The sequence below is a fragment of the Arachis hypogaea genome, chromosome 14 (genome assembly GCF_003086295.3).
Source record: "Arachis hypogaea cultivar Tifrunner chromosome 14, arahy.Tifrunner.gnm2.J5K5, whole genome shotgun sequence".
Classification (NCBI taxonomy): Eukaryota; Viridiplantae; Streptophyta; class Magnoliopsida; order Fabales; family Fabaceae; genus Arachis; species Arachis hypogaea.
Genome location: NC_092049.1, coordinates 107,452,892 through 107,478,793, shown reverse-complemented (window position 1 = coordinate 107,478,793; position 25,902 = coordinate 107,452,892). Strand labels below are relative to the sequence as shown.

At 42.2% G+C, this 25,902-nt stretch overlaps 2 protein-coding genes and 1 non-coding gene across 3 annotated transcripts; all 3 read right to left on the bottom strand.

The window, feature by feature from the left end:
• Window positions 1-3,111: 3,111 nt before the first annotated feature.
• On the bottom strand, window positions 3,112-3,720 carry LOC140178658 (uncharacterized). The gene has a single exon (XM_072215868.1). It carries the CDS (start codon window positions 3,718-3,720, stop codon window positions 3,112-3,114), a length of 609 nt encoding a protein of 202 aa, XP_072071969.1.
• Window positions 3,721-7,415: 3,695 nt separating this feature from the next.
• Window positions 7,416-8,285, bottom strand: LOC112742887 (uncharacterized). Its single transcript, XM_025792128.1, has one exon. It carries the CDS (start codon window positions 8,283-8,285, stop codon window positions 7,416-7,418), a length of 870 nt encoding a protein of 289 aa, XP_025647913.1.
• Window positions 8,286-21,679: 13,394 nt separating this feature from the next.
• LOC112745877 (small nucleolar RNA R71) lies at window positions 21,680-21,783 on the bottom strand. Its single transcript, XR_003173784.1, has one exon. It is a non-coding gene; the product is annotated as a small nucleolar RNA R71 (small nucleolar RNA).
• Window positions 21,784-25,902: the final 4,119 nt, after the last annotated feature.

Below are 25,902 nucleotides of genomic sequence, written 5' to 3'. Positions count from 1 at the left end.
GAATTTTTCTGTTAGCTGTTTCCATGTCCTTATGCTGGCCTTAGGTTAGTTATTCAACCACCTCTTAGCTTGATCTTTTACAGCAAATGGAAACAGTAATAGTCTGTAGACATCCTGATCTATTTCTTTATCATGTACTGTGTCAGCAATTTGTAAAAACTGTGCCAGAAACTCTGTAGGTTCTTCCTGTGGAAGACCGGAATACTGGCAACTTTGCTGCACCATGATAATGAGCTGAGGATTCAACTCAAAGCTACTGACTCCAATGGAGGGTATGCAGATGCTACTCCCATATGAAGCAGTAGAGGGGTTAGAATATGACCCCAAAGTCCTCCTGGACTGTTCATTTCCGCCTAGGTCCAAGATGGAGAAAGGGAGATGATGTAAAATAGAGAAAATATTTTTATTTTTTTTATTTCGAAAATAAGATAAAGATAAATAAAAAATGGGTGAAGATTTTTGAAAAATTGAGGAGAGAGAAAGTGGTTAGGAAGTTTTGAAAAAAATCTGAATTTTAAAAATTGATTTTTGAAAAAGATGCTTTAAAATAGAGAGAAAAGCAATAAGATAGCACACGATTTAAAATTTTTAGATCTAATGCTCCTTGTTTTCGAAAATTGTTGGAGGGAAAAACACCAAGGAACACCAAACTTAAAAATTTTAAGATCAAGACACAAGGAAGACTCAAAAACACTTTGAAGACTCACAAGAACACAAGAACATGAAGGAAGAACACCAAACTTAAAATTTTTAGAAAACCAAACTAAAATTTTTGAAAAACACAGAAAAATCAACAAGAAAACACCAAACTTAAAGTTTGGCACATGATTTAATAGAAAAATTATTTTTGAAAAAGATTTTTAAAAAAGAGAAAATAAGGATTCTAAAATTTTAACACGACAATAATAAGAGACTCTAAACAAAAAAAAAGAGAAAATTTTCCTAATCTAAGCAACAAAATAAACCGTCAGTTGTCCAAACTCGAACAATCCCCGGCAACGGTGCCAAAAACTTGGTGCACGAATTGTGAATCACACTTTTCACAACTCGTACCACTAACCAGCAAGTGCACTGGGTCGTCCAAGTAATACCTTACGTGAGTAAGGGTCGAATCCCACGGAGATTGTTGGTTTGAAGCAATCTATGGTTATCTTGCAATTCTTAGTCAGGAAGCCAATTGTATTTATCAGTTGAATTGCGAATAAACAAGAGAGCATGGGTTAAAGGTTACTTGTTATGCAGTAATGGAGAATATGTTGGAGTTTTGGAGATGCTTTGTCTTCTGAACCTCTGCTTTCTTTTGTCCTCTAATTCACGTACGCACGTCCTTCTATGGCAAGCTGTGTGTTGGGGCATCACCGTTGTCAATGGTTACATCCCCTCCTCTTGTGAAAATGATCCAAATGCTCTGTCACGGCACGGCTAATCATCTGAGGTTCCCGATCGTGCTGGAATAGGATTCACCCTCCTTTTGCGTCTGTCACTACGCCCAGCACTCGCGAGTTTGAAGCTTGTCACATTCATTCAATCCCTAAATCCTACTCGGAATACCACAGACAAGGTTTAGACTTTCCGGATTCTCATGAATGCCGCCATCAATCTAGCTTATACCACGGAGATTCTGATTAAGGAATCTAAGAGATATTCATTCAATCTGATGTAGAACGGAGGTGATTGTCAAACACACATTCATGGATTAAGGAAGGTGATGAGTGTCACTGATCATCACCTTCTCCATAGTTAGGCACGAATGGATATCTTAGATAAGAACACGCATGTTTGAATGGAAAACAGAAATACTTGCATTAATTCATCGAGACACAGCAGAGCTCCTCACCCCCAACAATGGGGTTTAGAGACTCATGCCGTCAAAGAGTACAAAGTTTTGATCTAAATGTCATGAGATATAAAATAAGTCTCTAAAAGTTGTTTAAATACTAAACTAGTAGCCTAGGTTTACAGAAAATGAGTAAACTATAGCAGATGGTATAGAGATCCACTTCTGGGGCCCACTTGGTGTGTGCTGGGGCTGAGACTTAAGCAATTCACGTGCATAAGGCCATTTTGGGCGTTCAACGCCAGGTTTGGATCCATTTCTGGCGTTGAACTCCAACTTTTGATCCTTTTCTGGCGCTGGACGCCAGAATTGGGCAGAGAACTGGCGTTGAACGCCAGTTTACGTCGTCTATTTTTGAGCAAAGTATGGACTATTATATATGTTTGGAAAGCCCTGGATGTCTACTTTCCAACGCAATTGGAAGCACACCATTTCGAGTTCTGTAGCTCCAGAAAATTCACTTTGAGTGCAGGGAGGTCAGAATCCAACAGCATCAGCAGTCCTTTTTCAGCCTGAATCAGATTTTTGCTCAGCTCCCTCAATTTCAGCCAGAAAAATACCTGAAATTACAGAAAAACACACATCTCATAGTAAAGTCCAGAAATATGAATTTTTCCTAAAAACTAATGAAAATAAACTAAAAACTAACTAAAACATACTAAAAACTATATGAAATTAACCCCAAAAAGCGTATAAAATATCCGCTCATCAGGAAGCAGTTCGAGTTCTTTTTGGGCTTGAACGTTTCTGATTTCATCATAAAATCTCACCCTTAGACTTTGCTCATTGATCTCTACTAGGATCATGGCTTGTATTCCATATGCAAGTCGAAAGGGTGTTTCTCCAGTCGTGGAGTGAGGTGTTGTTCTATAAGCCCAGTACTTGAGGGAGCTCTTCAACCCAAGCTCCCTTCGCATCCTACAACCTCTTTTTTAACCCTGCCAATATAAATTTATTGACAGCTTCAGCTTGCCCATTGACTTGAGGATGCTCGACTAATGTGAATTGATACTTGATTTTCATACTAGCTACTAGATTTCTGAACGTAGTGTCGGTGAACTGTGTACCATTATCTGTAATGATGGAGTGAGGGACTCCAAATCGGGTAATGATACTCTTGTACAGGAACCTCCGACTTCTTTGAGCTGCGATAGTGGCTAGTGGCTCTGCTTCTATCCACTTAGTGAAGTAATCCACTCCACAATCAATTATTTGACCTGTCCAGGAGCTTGGAAAAAGGGTCCGAGTAGGTCCAATCCCCATTTTGCGAAAGGTCAGGGAGAGCTTACAGTAATGAGCTCTTTGGGGGGAGCGACGTGGAAGTTCGTATGCATCTGACAGGGTTGGCACTTTTTAATAAAGTCGGTGGCGTCCTTTTGTAAGGTCGGCCAGAAGAACCCAGCTCGAATCACCTTCCTGGCTAAAGACCTTACTCCGAGGTGATTCCCACAAATGCCATTGTGCACTTCTTCCAAGACTTCCTCTATCTTAGAAGTTGGAACACACTTTAGCAATGATGTAGATATCCCTCTTTTATAAAGGATATTTTGTACCAAAGTATAGTTCTGTGCTTCCCTCCGAAGTTTTTTGGCTTCTTTCTGTTTCTCGGGAAGTATGTCGAATTTCAGATATTCGACTAAAGGGGTCATCCATCCGACGTTTAAGCCCAAAACAGGTAGAACGTCCAATTTGTTATCCGTCTTCATAACTGAGGGCTCCTGGAGAGTCTCTTGTATCAAAATTCTGTTATTTCCTCCAGGCTTAGTATTTGCTAACTTGGAGAGGGTATCGGCTCTGCTATTGAGTTCCTGAGTTATGTGCGTGACCTCGGTCTCAAGAAATTGCCTAAGATGCTCAAGTATTTTTTCCAAGTACCTTTTCATATTAGGATCCTTTGCCTGGTACTCTCCATTGATTTGAGAAGTTACTACTTAGGAGTCATTGAAGACTATTACCTTGGTTGCACCGACTTCTTTTGCGAGTTTCAAGCCTGCGATTAAGGCCTCATATTTGGCCTGGTTGTTGGAAGCAGGGAATTCAAACTTCAGGGAGACCTCTATTTGAGTCCCCTCTTCACTCACTAAGATGATGCCAGCGCCGCTTCTGACTTTATTAGAGGCTCTATCAACATAAAGGCTCTAGGTCGTAGAGGCTTCGCTCTTGTCGCCTGTGTATTCTGCCAAGAAGTCGGTAAGGCATTAAGCTTTAATTGTTGTCCGAGTTTTGTATTTCAAGTCGAACTCGGATATCTCTATAGCCCATTAAACTATTCGACCTGCAATGTTTGTTTTCTGAAGGATTTGCTTCATGGGTTGGTTCGTCGGACTCTTATGGTGTGAGTCTGAAAATAAGGTCGGAGTCTTCTGGATGCCAAAATTAAGACATATGCAAATTTTTCTATTTTTTAATACCTCAATTCGGGTCCTTGTAAGACTTTGTTGGTGAAATAAATTGGATGCTGTCCGACCTTATCTTCTCGAATTAGTGCCGACGCTACTGCTTTCTCAGCGACAGCCAGGTACAATACAAGGTGCTCTCCCGCTTTAGGCCGGGTAAGGATTGGTGGCTGACTCAAGAACTTCTTGAATTCTTGGAAAGCTTCTTCACACTCAAGGGTCCATTCAAATTGGCACCATTTTCTTAGTAGAGAAAAAAATGGCAAGGATTTTAGGGCCAATCCTGCCAGAAATCTGGATAGAGCTGCAAGTCGGCCGTTCAACTATTGGACTTCTTTTATGCAGGTTGGGCTTCTCATCTCTAAGATTTTTCTTCACTTGTCAGGGTTAGCCTCAATCTCCCTTTTTGTGAGCATAAAACCCAGGAATTTTATTGCTTCTACTATAAAAGTGCATTTGGTGGGATTTAGTCTCATCCCATGTCTTCTTATGGTGTTGAAGACTTGTGAGAGGTCGGATAGAAGGCATGTCTCAACCTTGGTTTTTACTAACATGTCATCCACATAGACTTCCATTAAGCTTCTGAGATGGGGTGCAAACATCTTGTTCATCAACCTTTGATATGTGGCCCATGCGTTTTTTAATCCAAAAGGCATGACCACGTAGTAGTAGTTTGCTCTGGGTGTGATGAACGATGTCTTTTCCTGATCCAACTTATATATTGGGATCTAATTATATCCTAAGTACGCGTCCATGAATGATAGGTACTGGTATCCTGAGGAAGAATCCACCAAAGAATCAATGTTGGGAAGAGGATACGGGTCCTTAGGACACGCTTTGTTGAGGTCGGTATAATCGGCACACATCCTCCACTTCCCATTTTGCTTTTTCACCAGTACTACTTTTGCTAACTATGTTGGGTACTTGACTTCCCTTATGAACCTAGCTTCTAGGGGAGCTTGAACTTGTTCTTTGATCGCCTGGGCTCATTCGGTTCCGAGCTTCCGACGCCTTAGTTGAACAGGTTGGGACCTGATGAGCGGATAATTTATACGGTTTTTGGCATTGTTTTTAGCATGTTTTTAGTAGAATCTAGTTACTTTTAGGGATGTTTTCATTAGTTTTTATGTTAAATTCACATTTCTGAACTTTACTATGAGTTTGTGTGTTTTTCTGTGATTTTAGGTATTTTCTGGCTTAAATTGAGGGACTTGAGCAAAAATCAGATTCAGAGGTTGAAGAAGGACTGCTGATACTGTTGGATTCTGACCTCCTTGCACTCAAAATGGATTTTCTGGAGCTAAAGAACTCAAAATGGTGCGCTTCCAATTGCGTTGGAAATTAGACATCCAGGGCTTTCCAGCAATATATAATAGTTTATACTTTGCCCGAGTTTAGACGATGCAAACTGGCGTTCAACGCCAGTTTTCTGCCCAATTCTGGCGTCCAGCGCCAGAAACAAGTTGCAAAGTGGAGTTCAACGCCCAAAATGGCACAAAAGCTGGCGTTCAACTCCAAGAATGATCTCTCCACGTGTAGACTTCAAGCTCAGCCCAAGTACACACCAAGTGGGCCCCAGAAGTGGATTTATGCATCAATTACTTACTTCTGTAAACCCTAGTGACTAGTTTATTATAAATAGAACTTTTTATCATTGTATTCGTAGCTTTGGTTACTCCGGTTCCCCTCTGGGGCCAAGACCAATGAACTCCATTATCACTTATGTATTTTCAACAGTAGAGTTTCTGCACTCCATAGATTAAGGTGTGGAGCTCTGCTGTTCCTCAAAGATTAATGCAAAGTGCTACTGTTTTCTATTCAATTCATCTTATTTCGCTTCTAAGATATTCATTCGCACTTCAACCTGAATGTGATAAACGTGACAATCATCATCATTCCCTATGAACACGTGCCTGACAACCACTTCCGTTCTACATTAGATTGAATGAGTATCTCTTAGATCTCTTAATCAGAATCTTCGTGGTATAAGCTAGATTGATGGCGGCATTCATGAGAGTCCGGAAAGTCTAAACCTTGTCCGTGGTATTCCGAGTAGGACTCTAGGATTGAATGACTGTGGTGAACTCCAAACTCGCGAGTGCTGGGCGTAGTGACAGACGCAAAAGGATAGTAAATTCTATTCCAGTATGATCGAGAACCTCCAAGATGATTAGCCATGCAGTGACAGCGCATCAGACCATTTTCACAGAGAGGAATAGGATGCAACCAACGACAAGGGTGATGCCTCCAGACGATTAGCCGTGCTGTGACAGAGCATTTGGACCATTTTCCCGAGAGGATTGAAAGTAGCCATTGGCACCGGTGACATCCTTACATAAAGCCAGCCATAGAAAGGAGTAAGACGGATTGGATGAAGACAGCAGGAAAGCAGAGGTTTAGAGGAATGAATGCATCTCCATACGCTTATCTGAAATTCTCACCAATGATCTACATAAGTATTTCTATCCTTACTTTAGTATTAATTTCGAAAACTCCATAACTATTTTATATCCGCCTGACTGAGATTTACAAGGTGACCATAGCTTGCTTCATACCAACAATCTCCGTGGGATTCGACCCTTACTCACGTAAGGTATTACTTGGACGACCCAGTGCACTTGCTGGTTAGTTGTATCGAAGTTGTGACAAATTATGAATTGAGATTAGAGCACCAAGCCTTTGGAGCCATTACCAGAGATCACAATTTCATGTACCAGGACCCAGAATAGACAGCCAGCTTGTGCATCATGAGCTCGAGGTCTATTCTAGGCATATCGGAGGCTCTCCAAGCGAAGAGGTCGGAGTTCTCCTGTAGGAGTTTTATGAGATCGGTCTTCAACCCCGCTCTCATATTAGGTCCTATGTTGGTATTCTTTTCGGTTTCTTCCCCGATTTGGACCTCTTCTGTCTTCCCTTCGGGTTGTGGTTGTAGCTCTTATCTTCTTCGGACTCCTCTGAGTTCAATTGTATTGACCTCTTTACCTTTGCCTCGTAGGTTTAGGCTTTCATTATAGCATTTTTTTGCTAATTTTTTATCTCCTTTGATGGTAGCGATCCTTTCCTGTGTTGGAAATTTCATGCAAAGGTGGGGAGTAGAAATGACCGCGCCCAATCAATTTAGGGTTATCTATCATTCTCGACTTGGTAGACTTCTTTTAAATATTTCTTCCGAGATGACTTGGTCAGCCCCCTTTAGTGAATCCTCCAGATATCATGTGAATGTGTCGTTCTGGAGTCTGCGGGGGCGGACCTCTTCGGTCAAGGTCTTCGTTGTCTCTTTTCCTTTTTCCGTGATTGTCCGACCTTTCCATGAGATATCTATCCAACCGACCTTCCCTGGCCAGTTTTTCTATCACATTTTTTAGGTTATAAGAATCATTTGTTGAGTGCCCATACAACTTGTGGTACTCATAATACTCGTTACGGCTCCCACCTTTTTTGTTTTTAATTGGACGCGGGGGAGGGAGCTTCTCGGTGTGATAAATTTTCCTGTAAACATCCATGAGAGAAACTCGTAACAGAGTATAATTGTGGTACCTTCTGGGCTTCTCGGATTTGACTTCTTCTTTCCTCTTGGGTTCCCTCTCTTTTTCCTTTAGCTGGTGAGGGTGCCTAAGTCGCCAACTAGGTTCTTGTAGCCGGGCATTTTCTTCTATATTGATGTACTTTTCAGCTCTCTCTTGTACATCGATCAGGGAAGTCGGATGTCTTTTTGATATAGATTGGGAGAAGGGTCCTTCTCGGAGCCCATTGACTAGTCCCATGATTACGGCTTCAGTAAGCAGGTCTTGGATTTCCAAGCATGCTTTGCTAATGCTCTCCATGTAGTCTCTCAGGGGTTCTCGGGCTTCTTGTTTCACTTCGAGTAGGCTAGGTGCATGCTTAACCTTATCTTTCTGGATTGAAAATCGTGTGAGAAATTTACACGCGAGGTCGTCGAAACTGGTTACCAGCCTAGGAGGCAGGCTATTAAACCACTTCATGGCCGCTTTTGTCAAGGTTGTCGGGAAGGCCTTGCAGCGAGTAGCATCTGAGGCGTCGGCCAAATACATTTGACTTTTGAAATTACTGAGGTGATGCTTCGGGTCGGTTGTCCCGTCGTATAGATTCATATCTGGGCTTTAAAAGTTTCTAGGAACTCTAGCCTGCATGATGTCCTCAGTGAAAGAATCTTCTCCCCCCAGAGGGGTATCTTTCCGAGCTGTGTGGAAATCCTTCCTTCGAAGGTTGGTGTTCCGAGAGTTACCTAAAATTGTAGGTCAATCTCGGACGAGATCTTCTGTACTGGTCGGAGCTGACGTGTCCGGCTGGTGAATGGTGACCAGAACTGTGTCCGACTTGTCGGACTGGCTATGCTGCTGATTCTTTGTCACCGGAGGGTGGGGGTACCTGCAAGGGACTCCGATGCTTAAGTTAGCAAGGGTATTAAGCAGGTATTTTGTAGAATCAGAGTATGAGTTATACCTGGGTGCTCCAATGTATTTATAGTGGTGAGGAGTGACCTTCTTGGAGATAAGATAGTTATCTTATCTTATCTTATCTTATCTTTGAGTGAGGTCATCTTATCTTCAGGGGAACCGCCCTTATCTCTGTAGGCTTGGACTGCCTTTGGATTTGGGTCGTGTTCCTCTTGTTTGGGCCCTATTTGGGCTTTTCCTGATAATTTGGTCGAGCTCTTTGAGAAGAGGTCGGATAGTCCTGACCTGAAGAGGTCGGTTGACTTGTCGTCTAAACATCCCGGGTCGGACAGTTCGACCCAGGGTATGAATAGTGCCCCTGCTCGAGTGTGGTCTTCCTTTTGAGGTCGAGTCCTTAGTTTTAAGACTTCAATCCTTCTCTGGTGAAGCCGAACTCGAGCATTTTGTCGACTTCTTCTTTGTAGAGTTTCCCTTTGAATGCGGAACGCTTCCTTTAATTTTTTTGAAACAGGCGTTCCTTTGTTCTTTTGAAACGCGCGTCTCTCTGCCTTGGGAACGTGCGAGGGTTTAATAGCCCATTAATTCTTTCCTTTGCTGTTTTTCCCCCTTTCTTCATTTTGAATTTAGTTTTTCAAAGATTTGGCTTCCGTTTCTTCTTCTTTTATGCTTGCATTGTTCTATTCTTGGTAAAGTTTTGATCTGGCTTGACTTTGTGTTGGAAAGCTTGAACCTTTTCGTATTACCATGCTTGGTTGTTACTGTGATGTATGTTTTCTGGTTTTCTTTCGACCTTATGTACGCTCTTGGGTAGATTCCCTGGTAATTTGTCATTTTTAGGGCTTTGCATGTTGTTGTTGCTTTTCTGATCGCACTTTTGATTTTGAGGGTTTATGACCTACTGTTTGATTTTTAAGAAAGATTGCTCCTTTGATGACTTTTGCCATGTTGGTAGTTTTCTTTTTTGATAAACTTGTAGGAGATAACGACTTTCTGGTATCTTGTTTTGCTTCATGTTGATGCTTGTTTGGAAGGGGATTACTTTGCTGAGAGTTTTGTTGGGGTGTAGCTTTGTAGACTCTTTTTTGAGTCCTTACTCTATCCCTACTCCAAAGGATGCCCCTGGACCTTGGTGTGCGTCTTGGGGTTTTCCTTTTGCTGTTTGTGTTGCTCTTAGTCATGTTCATCCGAGCTGATTTCTTTTGTCCGAGCTGTTTTTGGCTAGTAATCCATTTTCTTTTCTGGCTGTAGGACTAGTTGACCATGTCTTCTCGCAAAAATATTGTCGAGACGTCTTCCAAGGTTCCTGAGGGTATGTCCGATTGGCTGGACTCCCTCGTCCTGCTATGTGTTTCTCTAGCTGACTCTGAATTCTATGCGAAGCTTAGAAAACATCATCGAATATGTAGTAGTAGAGATCAAGAGAACAACTATGAATTGGTAGCACCTGATTCTGATGAAAGGGTTTGCTTCCCTGTTCCAACCCAGGGGGAGCGTCCCTTCTTTTATGCGTACGACTTCTTTTTTAGCCAGATGAATATCACCCTTCCTTTCACCCCTTTTGAGACCGACCTGTTGTGGTCGTGTAACGTAGCTCTATCTCAGCTTCATCCAAACTCATGGGGGTTTATCAAAATTTTTCAATTGCTTTGTCAAGAATTTGATGTTAAACCTTCTCAAACTCTCTTTCTGTACCTCTTTGTGTTGACCAAGCTTGGGACTACCAAAAAGAAAGCTTCTTGAATTTCGTTCAGGTCTGCCCAGGGACACAAAGTTTTTTTCATGTATGATGAGTCTTTCAGGGATTTTAAGAATTACTTTTTTAAGATCCGAGCTGTTGAAGGAGCTCGTCCTTTCTTTTTGGATGAGAATTGCGAGTCCAGCTTTCCCTTAGAATGGCAGAGGAATGTAGTGGTGTCCAGGTACACCTGGGAGATGTTGGACGAAGTTGAGCAAGCTTTTGTAACTATGTTGGAAGAAAACTGGGGGCAGCCTCCCCATCTTGATACTAAGAAATTTTTGAAAAATCCTTTACTTCTCCGAACTGAACTGGGTAGGGGTCGACTTCCTTGATATTTGTCGTATTTGTTTATTTTGTCGAGTTCATTCTTCTTCTTTCTGGTTGATAACTTGGTTTTCTTTGTGTATTTTCAGAGATGGTTAAAAATAATGACTCCATGAGGGCCTTTAAGAAGGCAAGGAAGGCTACAGCTGCCCAGAACATCTCGGCCAGGGTGGCTGGGGAAAGATCTTCTTATGTTTTGCCAAAGCCATCAGTACCAAGCTCTCCTGGACCGACAAGGATGATTCCTACCCCTCAGGTTCATTTGGTCGATCCTCCCCAGACTTCTGCTGCTACCTCTTCTCCCACTGGTGCTCCTCCTTCGAAGAAACAGAAAACAGCTGAGCCCTTTAACCTTGATGCCCCCGATTTCGATGCTGTCGAGTTTGTTGATTAGCAAATTGGTCCTTATGGTACCATTCTTACTGACGATGTTTCTCTTCTTCGTCATTTGGATTTTATTACTTGGAGTAGCATTAAAATGGCACATGTGGGGGCAGCTTTATATCGGACTGCCCAGGACCTTCCTATTCATGCAACAAAGGTCTTTATGGAGGAAGCCAAGTTGGAGTTCGACCGGATGAATGGTTTGAAGGAAGAGCTCGAGGTGAAAGTGGCCAAGTTAGAAAAAGAGTTGGAGGGGGAGAAGACTTGGGCCATTGCCTTGGCGGCTTCTGCCAAGTTGTCTGAAGATATGGCGTTGAAGCATAAGGAGAGCTATGTCACGACTTATAGGGAGATGATGGGTCTTAGGGAGGATTTGAAGTCTGCCCGAGCTGATTACGCCGATCTCCAGGATCATCTTGTAGGCAGTGTAAATGCTGCTTATGAGAATTTGAAGGATTAAGTTTGAGTTCTTGCGCCCGAGCTTGACCTTACTTTTTTCAGCTTGGATAACATTGTAAAAGATGGTAAGATTGTCCCAGATGACCCTGATGATGATGATGATGTCAACCCTCCTCCTGTTCCTTTTGCCAAGGTCTCCGTTGCCCCGCCTTCTTCAACTCTGGCAGCTGAAGTCAATCAGCATGAGTCTGATCCCGATGTCCAGATCCTGAACCGGGATGATGGGACGGTAGATGCGGTGCCTCTTTAGACTCGTCCTCCTTCACCTCGGGATGCTGCTACTAGAAAATCCTTGGATTTTCTCTGATTATTTCTGATGTTTTTGTGTATAGCCCGGCCTGTGGGCTTTGAACTTTTTTTATTTTGTAATTTGTGGTTTCTGACTGCTGGATATTTTTAGTTGCTTTTCTGTTAGCAACTTTATTTTTGGAAAAAACAAGGTAGTTTCTCATACTTTTGGGGTCGACTTCAGGTGGCCTCTTGAGTCTTATTATTATAACAACTTTGTTTCTTTTTGTGATATGCTTGTTTGCACCTTTTTTGACACCTTCTGGAATCTTGAGAGTGTTGGAGCCTTGTTATCCAATCTCTTTTGACTGCCCTTTGTGTTGTATTTTCTATTTTAGTTGAGGCTAGCTTCGTGCCACTAGTCTTCTTTGCATTCTCTTGATATGGTGCCTGTATTTTGATTTTCTTGAGGTCATGGCTTTCTGGGTCTGACTTGGGTCCCCAATAGCGCCTGCCTCCTGTTGTCCGACTTCTTTTTGAAGCTATTTCTAGTAATTCCTTCTGCTTGGACCTTGGCAGGTCTCTTCCTATGGATTATAACTTTTAGTTTGGGCCGACCTTCTCATGTTGGTCCCTTCTAAGTTATTTCTAGTAATCTATTTTCTTGGACCTTGGTCAGGTCTCTTTTATGGATTATAACTTTTAGTTTGGGCCGACCTCCTCATGTCGGTCCCTTCTAAGTTATTTCTAGTAATCCATTTTCTTGGACCTTGGTCAGGTCTCTTTTATGGATTACTTTTTCATAACTTTTGGTTTGGACCGACTTCATCATGTCGGTCCCTTCTAAGTTATTTCTAGTAATCCATTTTCTTGGACCTTGGTCAGGTCTTTTTTATGGATTACTTTTTCATAACTTTTTTTGTTTGGACCGACTTCATCATATCGGTCCCTTCTAAGTTATTTCTAGTAATCCATTTTCTTGGACCTTAGTCAGGTCTCTTTTATGGATTACTTTTTCATAACTTTTGGTTTGGGCCGACTTCATCATGTCGGTCCCTTCTAAGTTATTTCTAGTAATCCTCTTTTTTAGGGCTGGCCAAGCCTCTTTTCAGGGATTTACTTTTTATAACTTTGGTTATTGTGGTCGACTAGTCTAACTTCTTTATGTCGGCCTGTCTTTTAAGTTATTTTTAGCAACCTATTTTTATTAAGACCTCGTCAGGTCCTTTCTATGGATCACTTTTGATAACCTTTTCATCTTTGCCGATTTTGTAGAAATTGTGTTTGATCCCCGTTGGGTCGACCTTTTGATGAATTTGGTTTTCATCTTTGTTGGTCTTTATCGTGATCGAGCAGTGAATTTGATTTTCACTTTCTGTCGATTTGTCGCTTTATAATCGGGCGATGAAAATTTTTGCGTTTCAGATTTATGCGTCTTGAGGATATGTAGAAAATCTAAAAACTTTATTCAAAATCAAGAAAATGCAAATATATACAGGTGGGCATTTTATCCCTCTAAGTCAGGCAGTTCATGGATCTTGGCTTGGTGCCTCGTTAAAAAACCTTTTTTAGGAAAAAGAGTGCACCTCATCCTAAGATCTTTTATTACCTCTTAACTGTAATACCTTCTTAAGTTTCAGGCGTGCCATGACCTTGGAAGCTCTCGCCCTTCGAGTTCGGTCAGCTTGTAGTATCCCTTTCTGAGTACTTCTATGACTCGATAGGGTCCTTTCCAGTTTGCTGCCAGCTTTCCTTCTCCAAGTCGAGTTGTTCCGATATCATTTTGGATTAATACAAGATCGTTCTCGATGAAACCTCGCTGTACTACTTTTTGGTTGTATCTTGAGGCCATCCGGTGTTTTAATGCTTTTTTCTTGATCCGAGCTCTTTCTCGAATTTCGGAAAGTAGATCGAGTTCCTCTTTTTGAAGTAGGGGATTGGCCTCTTCATTTTAGTGGATTACTCTGGGTGATCCTTCTTCGACCTCCACTAGGATCATTGCCTCCATTCAGTAAGCTAATCGGAAAGGTGATTCCTTAGTGGTGGAGTGTGGTATTGTTCGATATGCCCATAGGACTTGTAGGAGCTCTTCAGCCCAGGCTCCTTTTGTGTTCTGTAATCTCCGTTTTAACTCGGCCAGTATGATTTTGTTGGCAGCTTCTGCTTGCTCATTAGCCTGGGGGTGTTCTACGGATGTGAATTGGTGCTTTATTTTTAAGTTGGCCACCGGTTTTCTGAAGCCTGTATCTGTGAATTGAGTACCATTGTCTGTGGTGATGGAGTATGGAACCCCAAACCTTGTGATAATATTTCTATATAAGAATTTTTGACTTCTTTGAGCAGTGGCGTTAGCTAGGGGCTCTGCCTCAATCCACTTTGTGAAATAGTTTACCCCAACGATTAGGAACTTGACCTGTCCTGATCCTTGAGGGAACGGCCCAAGGAGGTCGAGTCCCTATTTTTCAAATGGCCAGGGTGAAGTTACGCTGATGAGTTCTTCTGGTGGGGCGATATGAAAATTAGCATGCTTCTGACATGGTGAACATGTCTTTACAAATTCCATTGCTTCTTTTTGCAAAGTTGGCCAATATAATCCAGCCCGGAGTACTTTTTTGGCGAGGGCTTGTGCTCCAAGATGGTTGCCACAAATGCCACTGTGTACTTCTTCTAAAACTTCTTTTGTGTTGGAAGTCGGTACACATTTTAACAGTGGTGTTGAAATTCCTCTCTTGTATAGAGTATTGTTTATGATGGTGTAGTATTGTGCCCCCCGTTTTAACCTCTTTGCTTCTTTCGTATCTGTAGGGAGTGTTTCTGCTTTGAGGTAATTAATTATGGGAGTCATCCATCCTTGATCCATACCTGTTATGGCTAGGACTTTTTCTTTTTCCGAGATTGATGGGTTCTGCAGTATTTCTTGGATGAGACTTCTATTGTTGCCCCCTGGTTTGGTGCTCGCTAGTTTTGAGAGTGCATCAGCTCGAGCATTCTGTTCCCGGAGTATGTGGCGGACCTCATATTCCCCGAGTTGTCCGAGCTGTTCCTTGGTTTTGTCCAAGTACTTTTTCATGGTGGGATTCTTGGCTTGGTAGCTCCCTGCTATTTGTGAGGTGATTACCTGTGAGTCGCTGAAGATGACAAGCTTTTGAGCTCCTACTTCCTTAGCCAGCTTCAAACCAGCTAGTAGTGCTTCATATTCGGCTTGGTTGTTTGAAGCAGGAAACCCGAATTTAAGGGAAAGTTCGATTTGGGTTCCCTGATCGCTTTCTATTATCACGCCTGCGCCACTTCCAGTTTTGTTTGAGGAACCGTCTACGTAGAGATTCCACTCTGTAGGGATTTTCGAGGTGTCCGTAAACTCTGAAATGAAGTCGGCCATGTATTGTGATTTGATGGCTGTCCGTGCTTCATATTGAAGATCGAATTTGGACAACTCGACTGCCCATTGCAAAATTCTTCCTGCTAAATCCATTTTCTGTAGAATGCCTTTTATGGGCTGGTTGGTCCGAACCCTGATGATGTGGGCTTGAAAATATGGGCGAAGTCGTCGAGATGTTAGTATGAGGGTATAGGCGAATTTTTCTATTTTTTGATAGTTCAGTTCGGACCCTTGTAGCGCTTTGCTGATTAAGTATATATGTTGTTGTCCACTGTCGTCTTCTTGGACTAGTGCTGAGGCTACTGCCCGATTTCCTACTGTGAGGTACAATACGAGTGGTTCTCCCTCCCGTGGACGAGTTAGAATAGGTGGTTGTCCTGGGAATCTTTTGAAATCCTGGAAGGCTTGCTCGCACTCTGCAGTCCATTCGAACCTCTTTCCTTTCCTTAGCGTGGCGTAGAAGGGGAGAGATCTTATTGCTGATCTAGCCAGAAATCTGGACAAGGCTGCCAATCTTCCATTGAGTTGTTGTACCTCTTTGACGCAAGTCGGGCTCTTCATATCAAGTATGGCCCGGCATTTATCCAGATTTTCCTCGATTCCTCTTTGTGTGAGCATAAAACCCAAGAATTTGCGAGCTTCTACTGCGAAGGTGCATTTTGCAGGGTTAAGTCGCATGCCATGCCTTCTTATAGTGTCGAATACTTGGGTAAGGTCAGACAGTAACGACTCTTCACTTTGTGTCTTTATTAACATGTCATTCACGTAGACTTCCATGATTTTCCCAAGGTGGTCTGTGAAGACCTTATTCATTAATCTTTGATAAGTGGCTCCTACATTTTTGAGTCCGAAAGGCATGCGATGTAGCAGTAGTTTGCTTTTGGGGTTAAGAATGAAGTTTTTTCTTGATCAGGTGGGTACATCGGGATTTGATTGTATCCCGAATAAGCGTCCATAAATGATAGGTATTTGTATCCGGAGGAGGCGTCTACTAGAGCATCGATACTTGGAAGCTGATAAGGATCTTTTGGGCAGGCTTTGTTGAGATCAGTGTAGTCGGTGCACATGCGCCATTTCCCGTTTGATTTCTTCACCAAGACGACGTTAGCTAGCCATAGTGGGTACTTGACTTCTCTTATGAATCCTGCCTCCAGTAGAGCTTGTACCCGCTCTTCCACAGCTCGGGATTATTCTGGTCCGAGCTTTCTACGTCTCTGCTGTACTGGCCGAGATCCTGGGTAGACTGCCAACTTGTGGCACATTAACTTAGGGTCTATGCCTGGCATGTCTGCGGCCTTCCATGCAAAGAGGTCGACATTGTCTCTTAAGAACTGTATGAGTGGTCTTTTTATATCTCCTTTTAGGATGGTGCCAATATTGGTTGTTTTCTCTGGGACATCTCCGATATGGATTTTTCTATTTCGCCTTCGGGTTGTGGACGAAGTTCTTCCCGTCCTCGAACTCTCCCGAGTTCGATGGTGTGAAATTCTTTTCCTCTGCCTCTAAGGTGTAGACTTTCGTTATAACAGCGGCACGCCATCTTCTGATCTGCTTTTATTGTAGCTATTCCTTTTGTGGTTGGGAACTTCATGCACAGATGTGGAGTCGAGACTACTGCGCCGAGCTGATTTAATGTTGTCCGACCTATTAAGGCGTTGTAGGTTGAACTCACGTCGACCACGATGTAATCTATGTTGAGTGTCCTTGACCGGTTTCCTTTTCCAAAGGTTGTGTGTAGTAAGATGTATCCAAGTGGTTGGATTAGAGTGTCTCCCAGCCCGAATAGGCTGTTCGAATATGCTCTGAGTTCTTTTTCTTCCAGGCCAAGTTTGTCAAAGGCGGTTTTGAACAAGATGTCGGCCGAGCTTTCCTGGTCTACCAGTGTGCGGTGGAGATTAGCGTTGGCTAATATGATAGTGATGACCATGGGGTCGTCATGTCCCGAGATGATTCCAGCTGCGTCCTCTTTAGTAAAAGTGATAGTGGGGATGTCAGGTGCTTCTTCTCCACCCTCAATATGATATACTTCTTTAAGATGTCTTTTGCGGGATGATTTGGAGATTCTGCTCCCGCAAATCCCCCGTGTATCATGTGGACATGTCTGTCCGGTGTACGAGGTGGTCGTTCAACTCGTCCGACATCTTCGTCCCTTCTTCTTTTTCTTGGTTCGTCTGCTCTGCTGGCTAAGTACCGATCTAGCTTTCCTTCTCTCGCTAGTTTTTCTATGACATTTTTCAAGTTGAAACATTCGTTGGTGGAATGTCCATAGATTCGATGGTATTCACAATATTCAGTCCGATTTCCTCCTCCTTTTTTACTTTTGAGTGGGCGAGCTGGGGTATCTTTTCAGTATGGCATACTTCTCGATAGACATCTACAAGAGACACCCGAAGAGGGGTGTAATTGTGGTATTTCTTGATCTTTTCTCTATGCTGATCTTCTTTTTTCTTGGACTCTTTGTCCTTATCTCGGGAGGAGTAGGAAAATCCAGACTTTGAGGTCTCTCATAGTCAAGAGTTTTCCTCCATATTGATATTTTTCTCTGCTCGTTCTTGCACTTTATTCAGAGATGTGGGATGTTTTTTCGATATAGAGTGGCTAAAAGGTCCCTCTCGCAAGCCATTGATGAGACCCATAATGGCTGCTTCTGTTGGTAGACTTTGTATGTCCAGACATGCTTTGTTGAATCTTTCCATGTAGCTGCGGAGACTTTCCTGATCTCCTTGCTTGATCCCTAGTAGACTTGGGGCGTGCTTAGTTTTGTCTTTCTGGATGGAGAATCTGGCTAGAAGCTTCTTGGCTAAGTCATCAAAGCTTGAAATGGACCTAGGGGGCAAATTATTGAACCATTTAATTGCTGTCTTTGTTAAGGTAGTTGGGAAGGCTTTGCAGTGGACTGCATCTGAGGCGTCAGTGAGGTACATTCTACTTCTGAAATTACTGAGATGATGGCTGGGATCTACTGTGCCATCGTATAGAGTCATGTTCGGAAGTTTGAAGTCCTTTGGGATTTTGGTCTTCATGATCTCTTTGGTGAATGGGTCTTGGTCCTTACGTGAGCTATCTTCATGGGTGGATCGAGTAGTTTTGGCCTTGAGATCGGCTTCGAGCTTTAGGAGTTTGTCCTCTAACTCGCGGTGTCGCCTAGCTTCCCTTCGTAGGTCTCTTTCGGCCTCCTGTTGATACTCGACCTCTTTTTTGAGTTGTTTTAGGCGATCCTGAAGTGCCTGCATGGCTCCCGTGTTTGGTAAATTTTTGTCTTTATTAGGTTGAGGAGTATCTTTTGGTGTAGTGTATGCGTTTTTGTGTGGCGTCCTGTCTTCTAGTTCAGAGTCGTGGTCATTGTCAAGGTTGTCCGCCATGATGATGGGATGACTTCCAGGTCCCCGGCAACGGCGCCAATGTTCCGAGGGTTACCTGAAACTGTAGGTCGATCTCAGACGAGATCTTCTGTACTGGTCGGAGCTGACGTGTCCGGTTGGTGAACGGCGACCGAAACTGTGTTCGACTTGTCGGACTGGCTATGTTGATGATCCTTTGTCACCGGAGGGTGGGGGTACCTGCAAGGGACTCCGATGCTTAAGTTAGCAAGGGTATTAAGCAGGTATTTTGTAGAATCAGAGTATGAGTTATACCTGGGTGCTCCAGTGTATTTATAGTGGTGAGGAGTGACCTTCTTGGAGATAAGATAGTTATCTTATCTTATCTTATCTTATCTTTGAGTGAGGTCATCTTATCTTCAGGGGAACCGCCCTTATCTCTGTAGGCTTGGACTACCTTTGGATTTGGGTCGTGTTCCTCTTGTTTGGGCCCTATTTGGGCTTTTCCAGATAATTTGGTCGAGCTTTTTGAGAAGAGGTCGGATAGTCCTGACCTGAAGAGGTCGGTTGACTTGTCGTCTAAACATCCCGGGTCGGATAGTTCGACCCAGGGTATGAACAGTTGGATTCTAGCTTTGAGAGCTTCTCCTCTACCTCTATTCGCCGTTTGATCTCCTTCCTCAGGCTCCTTTCTGCTTCGCGCTGTCTTTCTAATTCCTGCTCCAGTTGCTCAAGTCGACCCTGATGTCCATGCAGCAATCCTATGAGGTCGGCGCTATGAGGTTGTCCTTCCCCTTCGGGGAGACGAACCTCGGATGGGATTCTCCTTTGGTGTCGGTCGCCAGAGGGACCTTCACCATGTGGTTCCTCCGTTCTTGGAGGAGGTACTACTAGTGCTTGGTCGTTGTTGACCATGTCTTGGAATTCTTGATATGACTCAGATGCTATACGTCTGATAAACTACTATTTTATGGTTTATCTTGTGTTTAATTGAGTGGTTTCATCAAGTCTTTACCCACTTATTCATATGATTTGCATGATTTTACAATTCCTTCCTAGTTTTGTTCTATGGTTGAAAACTTGCTTCCTAAAGATCTTTAATTTATGTACTTTAATTATCCTTTATACCATTCGATGCCGTGATCCGTGTGTTAAGTGTTTCAGGCTTTATAGGGCAGGAATCGCTTAGAAAATGGAGAGGAAACTTGCAAAAATGGAAGGAACATAAGAAACTAAGGAGATGACCAGCGAGCATCGACGCGCACGCATGGCTCACGCATGCGCACGACATGGAGAAAATCACAGCGACGCGTGCGCAGATTGGAGTCTGCACGAACGACGCGCACGCATGGACGATGCGTACGCGTGACAAGAAAAATCGCTGAATGACGCGCACGCGTGACTAACGCGTACGCGTGACCTGCGCGATCTGCAGAATTAACAGAAAATGCTGGGGGCAATTTCAGGCCGCGTTTTGACCCATTTTTCAGTCCAGAAATACAGAATAAAGCCATGAAACATGTAGAGACTCAACAGACAATTTTAGACATTGACATATTCTCATTAGGATAGTTTTTAGGTTTTTAGATCTGAATTTAGAGAGGATTACTCTCCCTCTAGGTTCTCTTTACATTCATAGTTTATTAGTTTTATTGCTTTTGCTTTTGGATATTGAAGAGTCATTACCTCCGTTGAAGATACTATTCTAGTTTGTTTCTTTACTTACTCTTTTATTTATTCCATATTCTTAATTCTTGTTTAGAGTGATAATTGGATTATTTTCATGGATTGTTAGTGCAAAGCATTACTTTTACTTTTGATTAATTTTGAATCCATATTTTATTTAATTTATCATGTCTTCTTCTTATATTTTTATGAGCGTTATATTCATGTCAATGGAGTAGACTCCATACTTGACATGGGGGTTGATTAAAAGGAGACACTTGAGTTGGAAGGCTTAAGTGCTGATTAAACTGGAAGTTGTTGGCTAGTTCTGTATTTACTAACGCTAGACCTTCACAAGGGAGAGGACTAGGATTTGCAAATAAGAGTTAGCTCAATCACTTGACTTTCCTTTATTTAGTAAGGGTTAACTAAGTGAAAACAACAACCTTTTTGATACTACACTTAAGAGACCCCAACAATGATAGAACTTCCGATTAATCATTCTCCCAGTCAAGGCTTTTTATCTAGAATATTAATAATCATTCTTAGTTTTTATTGCTTTAATTTACAATTATTTAATTGCTTATCAACCAAACTCAAACTCTCTGGGAAATTCCTAATTAATAAAATAGCATCATTTCTTGCAACTCGTTGGGAGACGACCTGGGACTCATACTTCCAGTATTTTTATTCTAAATTTTTATGACACCTTTCTAAATTGGTGAGGTGGATTTTAGCTGGTTAAGAGCTATACTCGCAACGCTGTTCTTATATTACAATCTCTTCATTGGTGTAACTTTTGCCACGCACCAGTTTTTGACGCCGTTGCCGGGAAGTTACAATTGTGTGCTAAATTTTTAATTAGTGTACATATTTTTATTTTTTATTTGCATATTTTATTTTTATTTTATTACCATGAGTTATATGTTTCTTTCATTGAATGACGCGTTCACTACCTGATCCGACCTTAGCCGCGTTTGATCCTGAAATTGAAATAATTATTTCACGTATTAGGCGAGCTCGACGTCGGTTAGCCTCTGAGGGTGGTGAAGTGATTGTTATCGATTCACCAGTCTCATCTGAGGGCGAATCTGAACCACCATCCGAGAGCGAAACAAGCTCCTTTACTACTGATTCAGTTGATTCACGTGCAGATAGAATGGCAGCACCTAGGAGGATTACTCTGCAGGATGCTGGAGCCCCAGATTTTACAATGCAGCCGTATCAAGTGCATCATCCAACTCTGGCTGCAGATTTTGAACTGAAAACTACACTAATCAACTTAATGCCCAAGTTTCATGGCTTACCTGCTCAGGAGCCCATCAAGCACCTCAGGGATTTTCAGACAGCCTGTTCTACTGTTAGGCGTCAGGGTGCGAATGAAACTTCTATTTTATTAACTGCCTTCCCGTTTTCTCTTGAGGGAAAGGCGAGGGAGTGGTACTACTCCCAACCTGAAGCGACTGTTACTAACTGGGATACGCTCAGGAGAGAATTTCTGGAAAAATACTTTTCAGCTGAAGTTACGGATAGATTGAGAAAAGAGATCTCATGCATTGTTCAAGGTGAATCAGAAACTCTCTATGAGTATTGGGAGAATTTTAAGAATCTTTTAGACGCATGCCCCCACCACATGATTGACAAGCTAGTGTTGATCAGCTATTTTACTCAAGGCATGAAGCCTCGGGATAAAACTACACTAGATGGTGCTAGTAATGGTTCTCTGAAGAGGTACAAGACCGCAGATGAAGCATGGCAACTAATCAGCGACTTAGCTGAGTCCACCAAGAATCACAGGCACAAGAATAGCCACTCAAAAGCCGTTGCAGAAATTTTCTCTAGCACTGAGACTTCTGCTCTTACATAGAGTATATGTGAAATGACCAACCTACTAAAGCAATTACAGTTGAATCAACAACAACAAACTCAGCCTTCTCAACCACAGCAAAGCCAACAGTTAGTTCCCCAAAGAGTATGCGGCATATGTGCTAATTATAGTCATTATATTGATGAATGCCCGCATCTCCAACAAGAAGACAATACTGTGGCAGCTACTCATAACTTCTATGACCGCCCGAATCAAGGATACAACCAACAAGGTGGCAACTACAACCAAGGTGGAAACTATAACAAAGGATGGCAGGACAACTCCAACCAAGGTTGGAGGGATAATTCCAACTATGGCTGGAAGGACAAATATAACAGAGGAGGCAGAGACAACAATCGAAACCAGAGGTGGAATAACAACAACAGACAGCAGAATCAGAACCAACCTTACAGAGCTCCTCACTTAAGGCAATCACAAGGACCCCAGCAAAACCAACAATAAGTACCACAGATCACTTATCCCACTTCCTCATCAAACGACGAGATGCTTCGTTCTTTTGCACAAGGACAACAAGACATGCAGACTACACTGAACTCTACTCTAAATGGTCTAAATGCCACTTTACAAGCTCTCGCCGCCCGGATAGCTTCATTACCCACTTCCACTAACCAACCTTTAAACTCCAGTGAAATTCCTTCTCAACCCTTACCTAACCCCAAGAGTGGCATCAATGCCATCACTTTGAGGTCCAGAACCACACTGCAAGAGAGGAACCAAGAGGAGTCAAGCCCAAAAGTACACGCCCCAGCTGAGGATGTGATAGAAGTGGAAGATGCTGAAGAAGAAGAGGAAGTACAAGACATTGTTGAAGAAGAAGTAGCTCAGCAAAGGAATGGACCGCCAAAGGATACAGAAGCTGCAAGTGGCACCATTCCTATCCCATTTCCACATCTTGCAAGGAAGTCCAAAAAGAAGATGGAACTTGAGCCCAAAATGGTAAAAATTTTCAAAAAGGTTGAGGTAACTGTTCCCCTTTTTGATGTTATTCAGCAGGTACCTAAGTATGCAAAGTTTCTAAAAGATTTATGCATACATAAAGATAAAATTAATGAATTAGAAACTATTTCTTTAGGTAGTTCTATATCTGCTTTAATGGGAGGTATACCTAAAAAATGTAGTGATCCAGGTCCATGCATGGTTAACTGTACCATTGGAGGTGTAATATTTTCTAATTGCATGTGTGACTTAGGAGCGTGTGTTAATATAATGCCATTGTCTATATATGATACCTTAAGGCTCCCTCCCTTAAAAAGGTCGACAGCTCGTTTTGTGTTAGCAGATAAAAGCATTATTACAGTAGTTGGAATTGCTGAAGATGTATTAGTGAGCATTAAGGGGCTCACATTTCCTATTGATTTCTATATCCTGGAAATGCCCCCTAATGACTCAAGAAGACCATCATCAATCCTGCTTGGAAGACCATTCCTGAAGACTTCGAAGTTCAAGTTGGATGCGTTCTCAGGAACTTACTCCTTTGAGATAGATGGCAGAACAGTGAGTTTCAGTTTAAATGAAGCTATGAAGCACCCTCCGGAAGATCATTCTATCTTCCAGTGCGACATCATTAATGAAACTGTGGCTGAACTTCACCAAGAAGAATTAGAAGAGAAGCACATGGAGCAAGGTCCAAGTGTGGGGACACCCTCTAAACATAATAAAGACACCTTACCATTACCACTAGCCCCAAATGATCCATAACCTAGCCATGAGCAGAAATTGGAATTGAAGCCCCTTCCTCCACACCTCAAGTATGCTTACCTTGAGGATCATCAGAGGTTTCCAGTTATCATTGCAAGGGAACTCACTTCTCAACAGGAAGAGCAACTGCTTAGTGTACTGAGAAAGCACAAGAAAGTAATTGGGTGGAGCTTGGCGGATATAGTAGGCATCAGTCCTCAAGTCTGTGAGCACAGAATATATTTAGAAGAGGAATCAAAACCCGTCTGTCAACCCCAAAGAAAATTGAATCCCACCATCTTAGAAGTTGTCAAGAAAGAAGTGACCAGGCTACTTGAAGCAGATATCATTTACCCCATCTCAGACAGTGAATGGGTCAGTCCAGTACAAGTGGTGCCCAAGAAGTCTGGAGTCACAACAATAAAGAACAAGCATGGAGAGCTCTTGACAACTAGAGTGCATAATTCATGGAGGGTTTGCATTGATTATAGGCGTCTCAACCAAGCTACTCGTAAGGATCATTACCCCTTGCCATTTATTGATCAGATGCTCGATCGCCTGTCAGGTAAATCCCATTATTGTTTTTTAGATGGTTATACAGGCTACTTTCAAATTCATATAGCTCCTGAGATCAGGAGAAGAATACTTTTACATGCCCCTTTGGAACGTATGCATATAAGAGAATGACTTTTGGCTTGTGTAATACACCGGCTACTTTTCAAAGATGCATGATGAGTATCTTCTCAGATCTTATTGAGAACTGTATGGAAGTATTTATTGATGATTTTAGCGTATATGGTGATTCATTTGACCTCTGCTTGGTTAGTTTAGCTAGAGTATTAGACATGTGTGTTAGTTCAAACCTTGTATTAAATTTTGAAAAATGTCATTTTATGGTAAAACAAGGGATTGTTCTAGGACATGTTGTCTCCAAAACTGGTATTTCAGTAGATCCAGCAAAGTTAGATGTCATTTCTAGTTTACCTTACCCCTCCTCCATGAGGGAAGTCCGTTCATTCCTAGGCCATGCAGGTTTTTAGAAGAGATTCATTAAGGACTTCAGTAAGGTAGCATTACCTTTATCCAGACTGCTGCAGAAAGATATTGAGTTCGATTTCAGTGAGGACTGCATGAAAGCATTTGATAAGCTGAAGATCGCCCTGACTCAAGCTTCGATTGTGAGAGGACCAGACTGGAGCCAGCAATTTAAAATTATGTGTGATGCCTCCAACCATGCAGTAGGAGCGGTGCTGGCCCAGCGCGAAGGTAAGGATCCTTTCGTAATTGCTTATGCATCTAAGACCTTAGATGCTACTCAGTCTAATTACACTACTACTGAAAAAGAGCTTCTTGCTATTGTTTTTGCTCTAGATAAATTTCGAGCCTATTTACTTGGTACTAAGGTGGTAGTGTACTCAGACCATGCAGCTCTAAAATATTAGCTAAAAAAGAGTCTAAACCAAGGTTGATACGTTGGATACTGCTGCTGCAAGAATTTGATTTAGAAATTAAGGATAGGAATGGTAACCAGAATTTAGTGGCAGACCACTTGAGTCGCCTTGAGCACATTAAGGATGACTCCACTCCTATAAATGATGCTTTCCCGTTTGATAGCTTGCATGCAGTATCTGAAGTAGTTCCTTGGTCTGCACCTGTAGCTAATTATCAAGTTAGCCATAATTTCCTTCCCAATTTTACTAAACATCAAAGGGACAAGCTAAAAAGCGAGTCTAAATATTATATATGGTATGACCCATATTTATGGAGGTGTGGTGCTGACCAGGTAATTAGGAGGTGTGTGCCTCAAACAGAATTCCAGTCCATTTTAGAGGCCTGCCACTCTTCTGAGAGTGGAGGACATTTTGGCCCTCAAAGAACAGCTAGAAAAATCTTAGATTGTGGATTCTGGTGGCCTACTCTTTTTAAAGATGCTGCTGAATTTTGTAAATCTTGTTCCCCATGCCAAAGGTTTGGTAATATATCTAAGAGGGATGAGATGCCTCAACATATTATGCTTTTCTGTGAAATTTTTTATGTTTGGGGCATTGACTTTATGGGTCCATTTCCAAACTCTAATGGTTACCTTTATATACTGTTAGCTGTAGATTACGTTTCTAAATGGGTGGAAGCAATTCCTACTCGTACTGATGATGCTAACACTGTTGTTTCCTTTGTTAGAAACCATATTA

Coding starts and splice junctions, on each gene's coding strand:
- LOC140178658 (XM_072215868.1), bottom strand. CDS start 3,720: ATGAAAAGGTACTTGGAAAAAATACTTGAGCATCTTAGGCAATTTCTT.
- LOC112742887 (XM_025792128.1), bottom strand. CDS start 8,285: ATGTATTTGGCCGACGCCTCAGATGCTACTCGCTGCAAGGCCTTCCCG.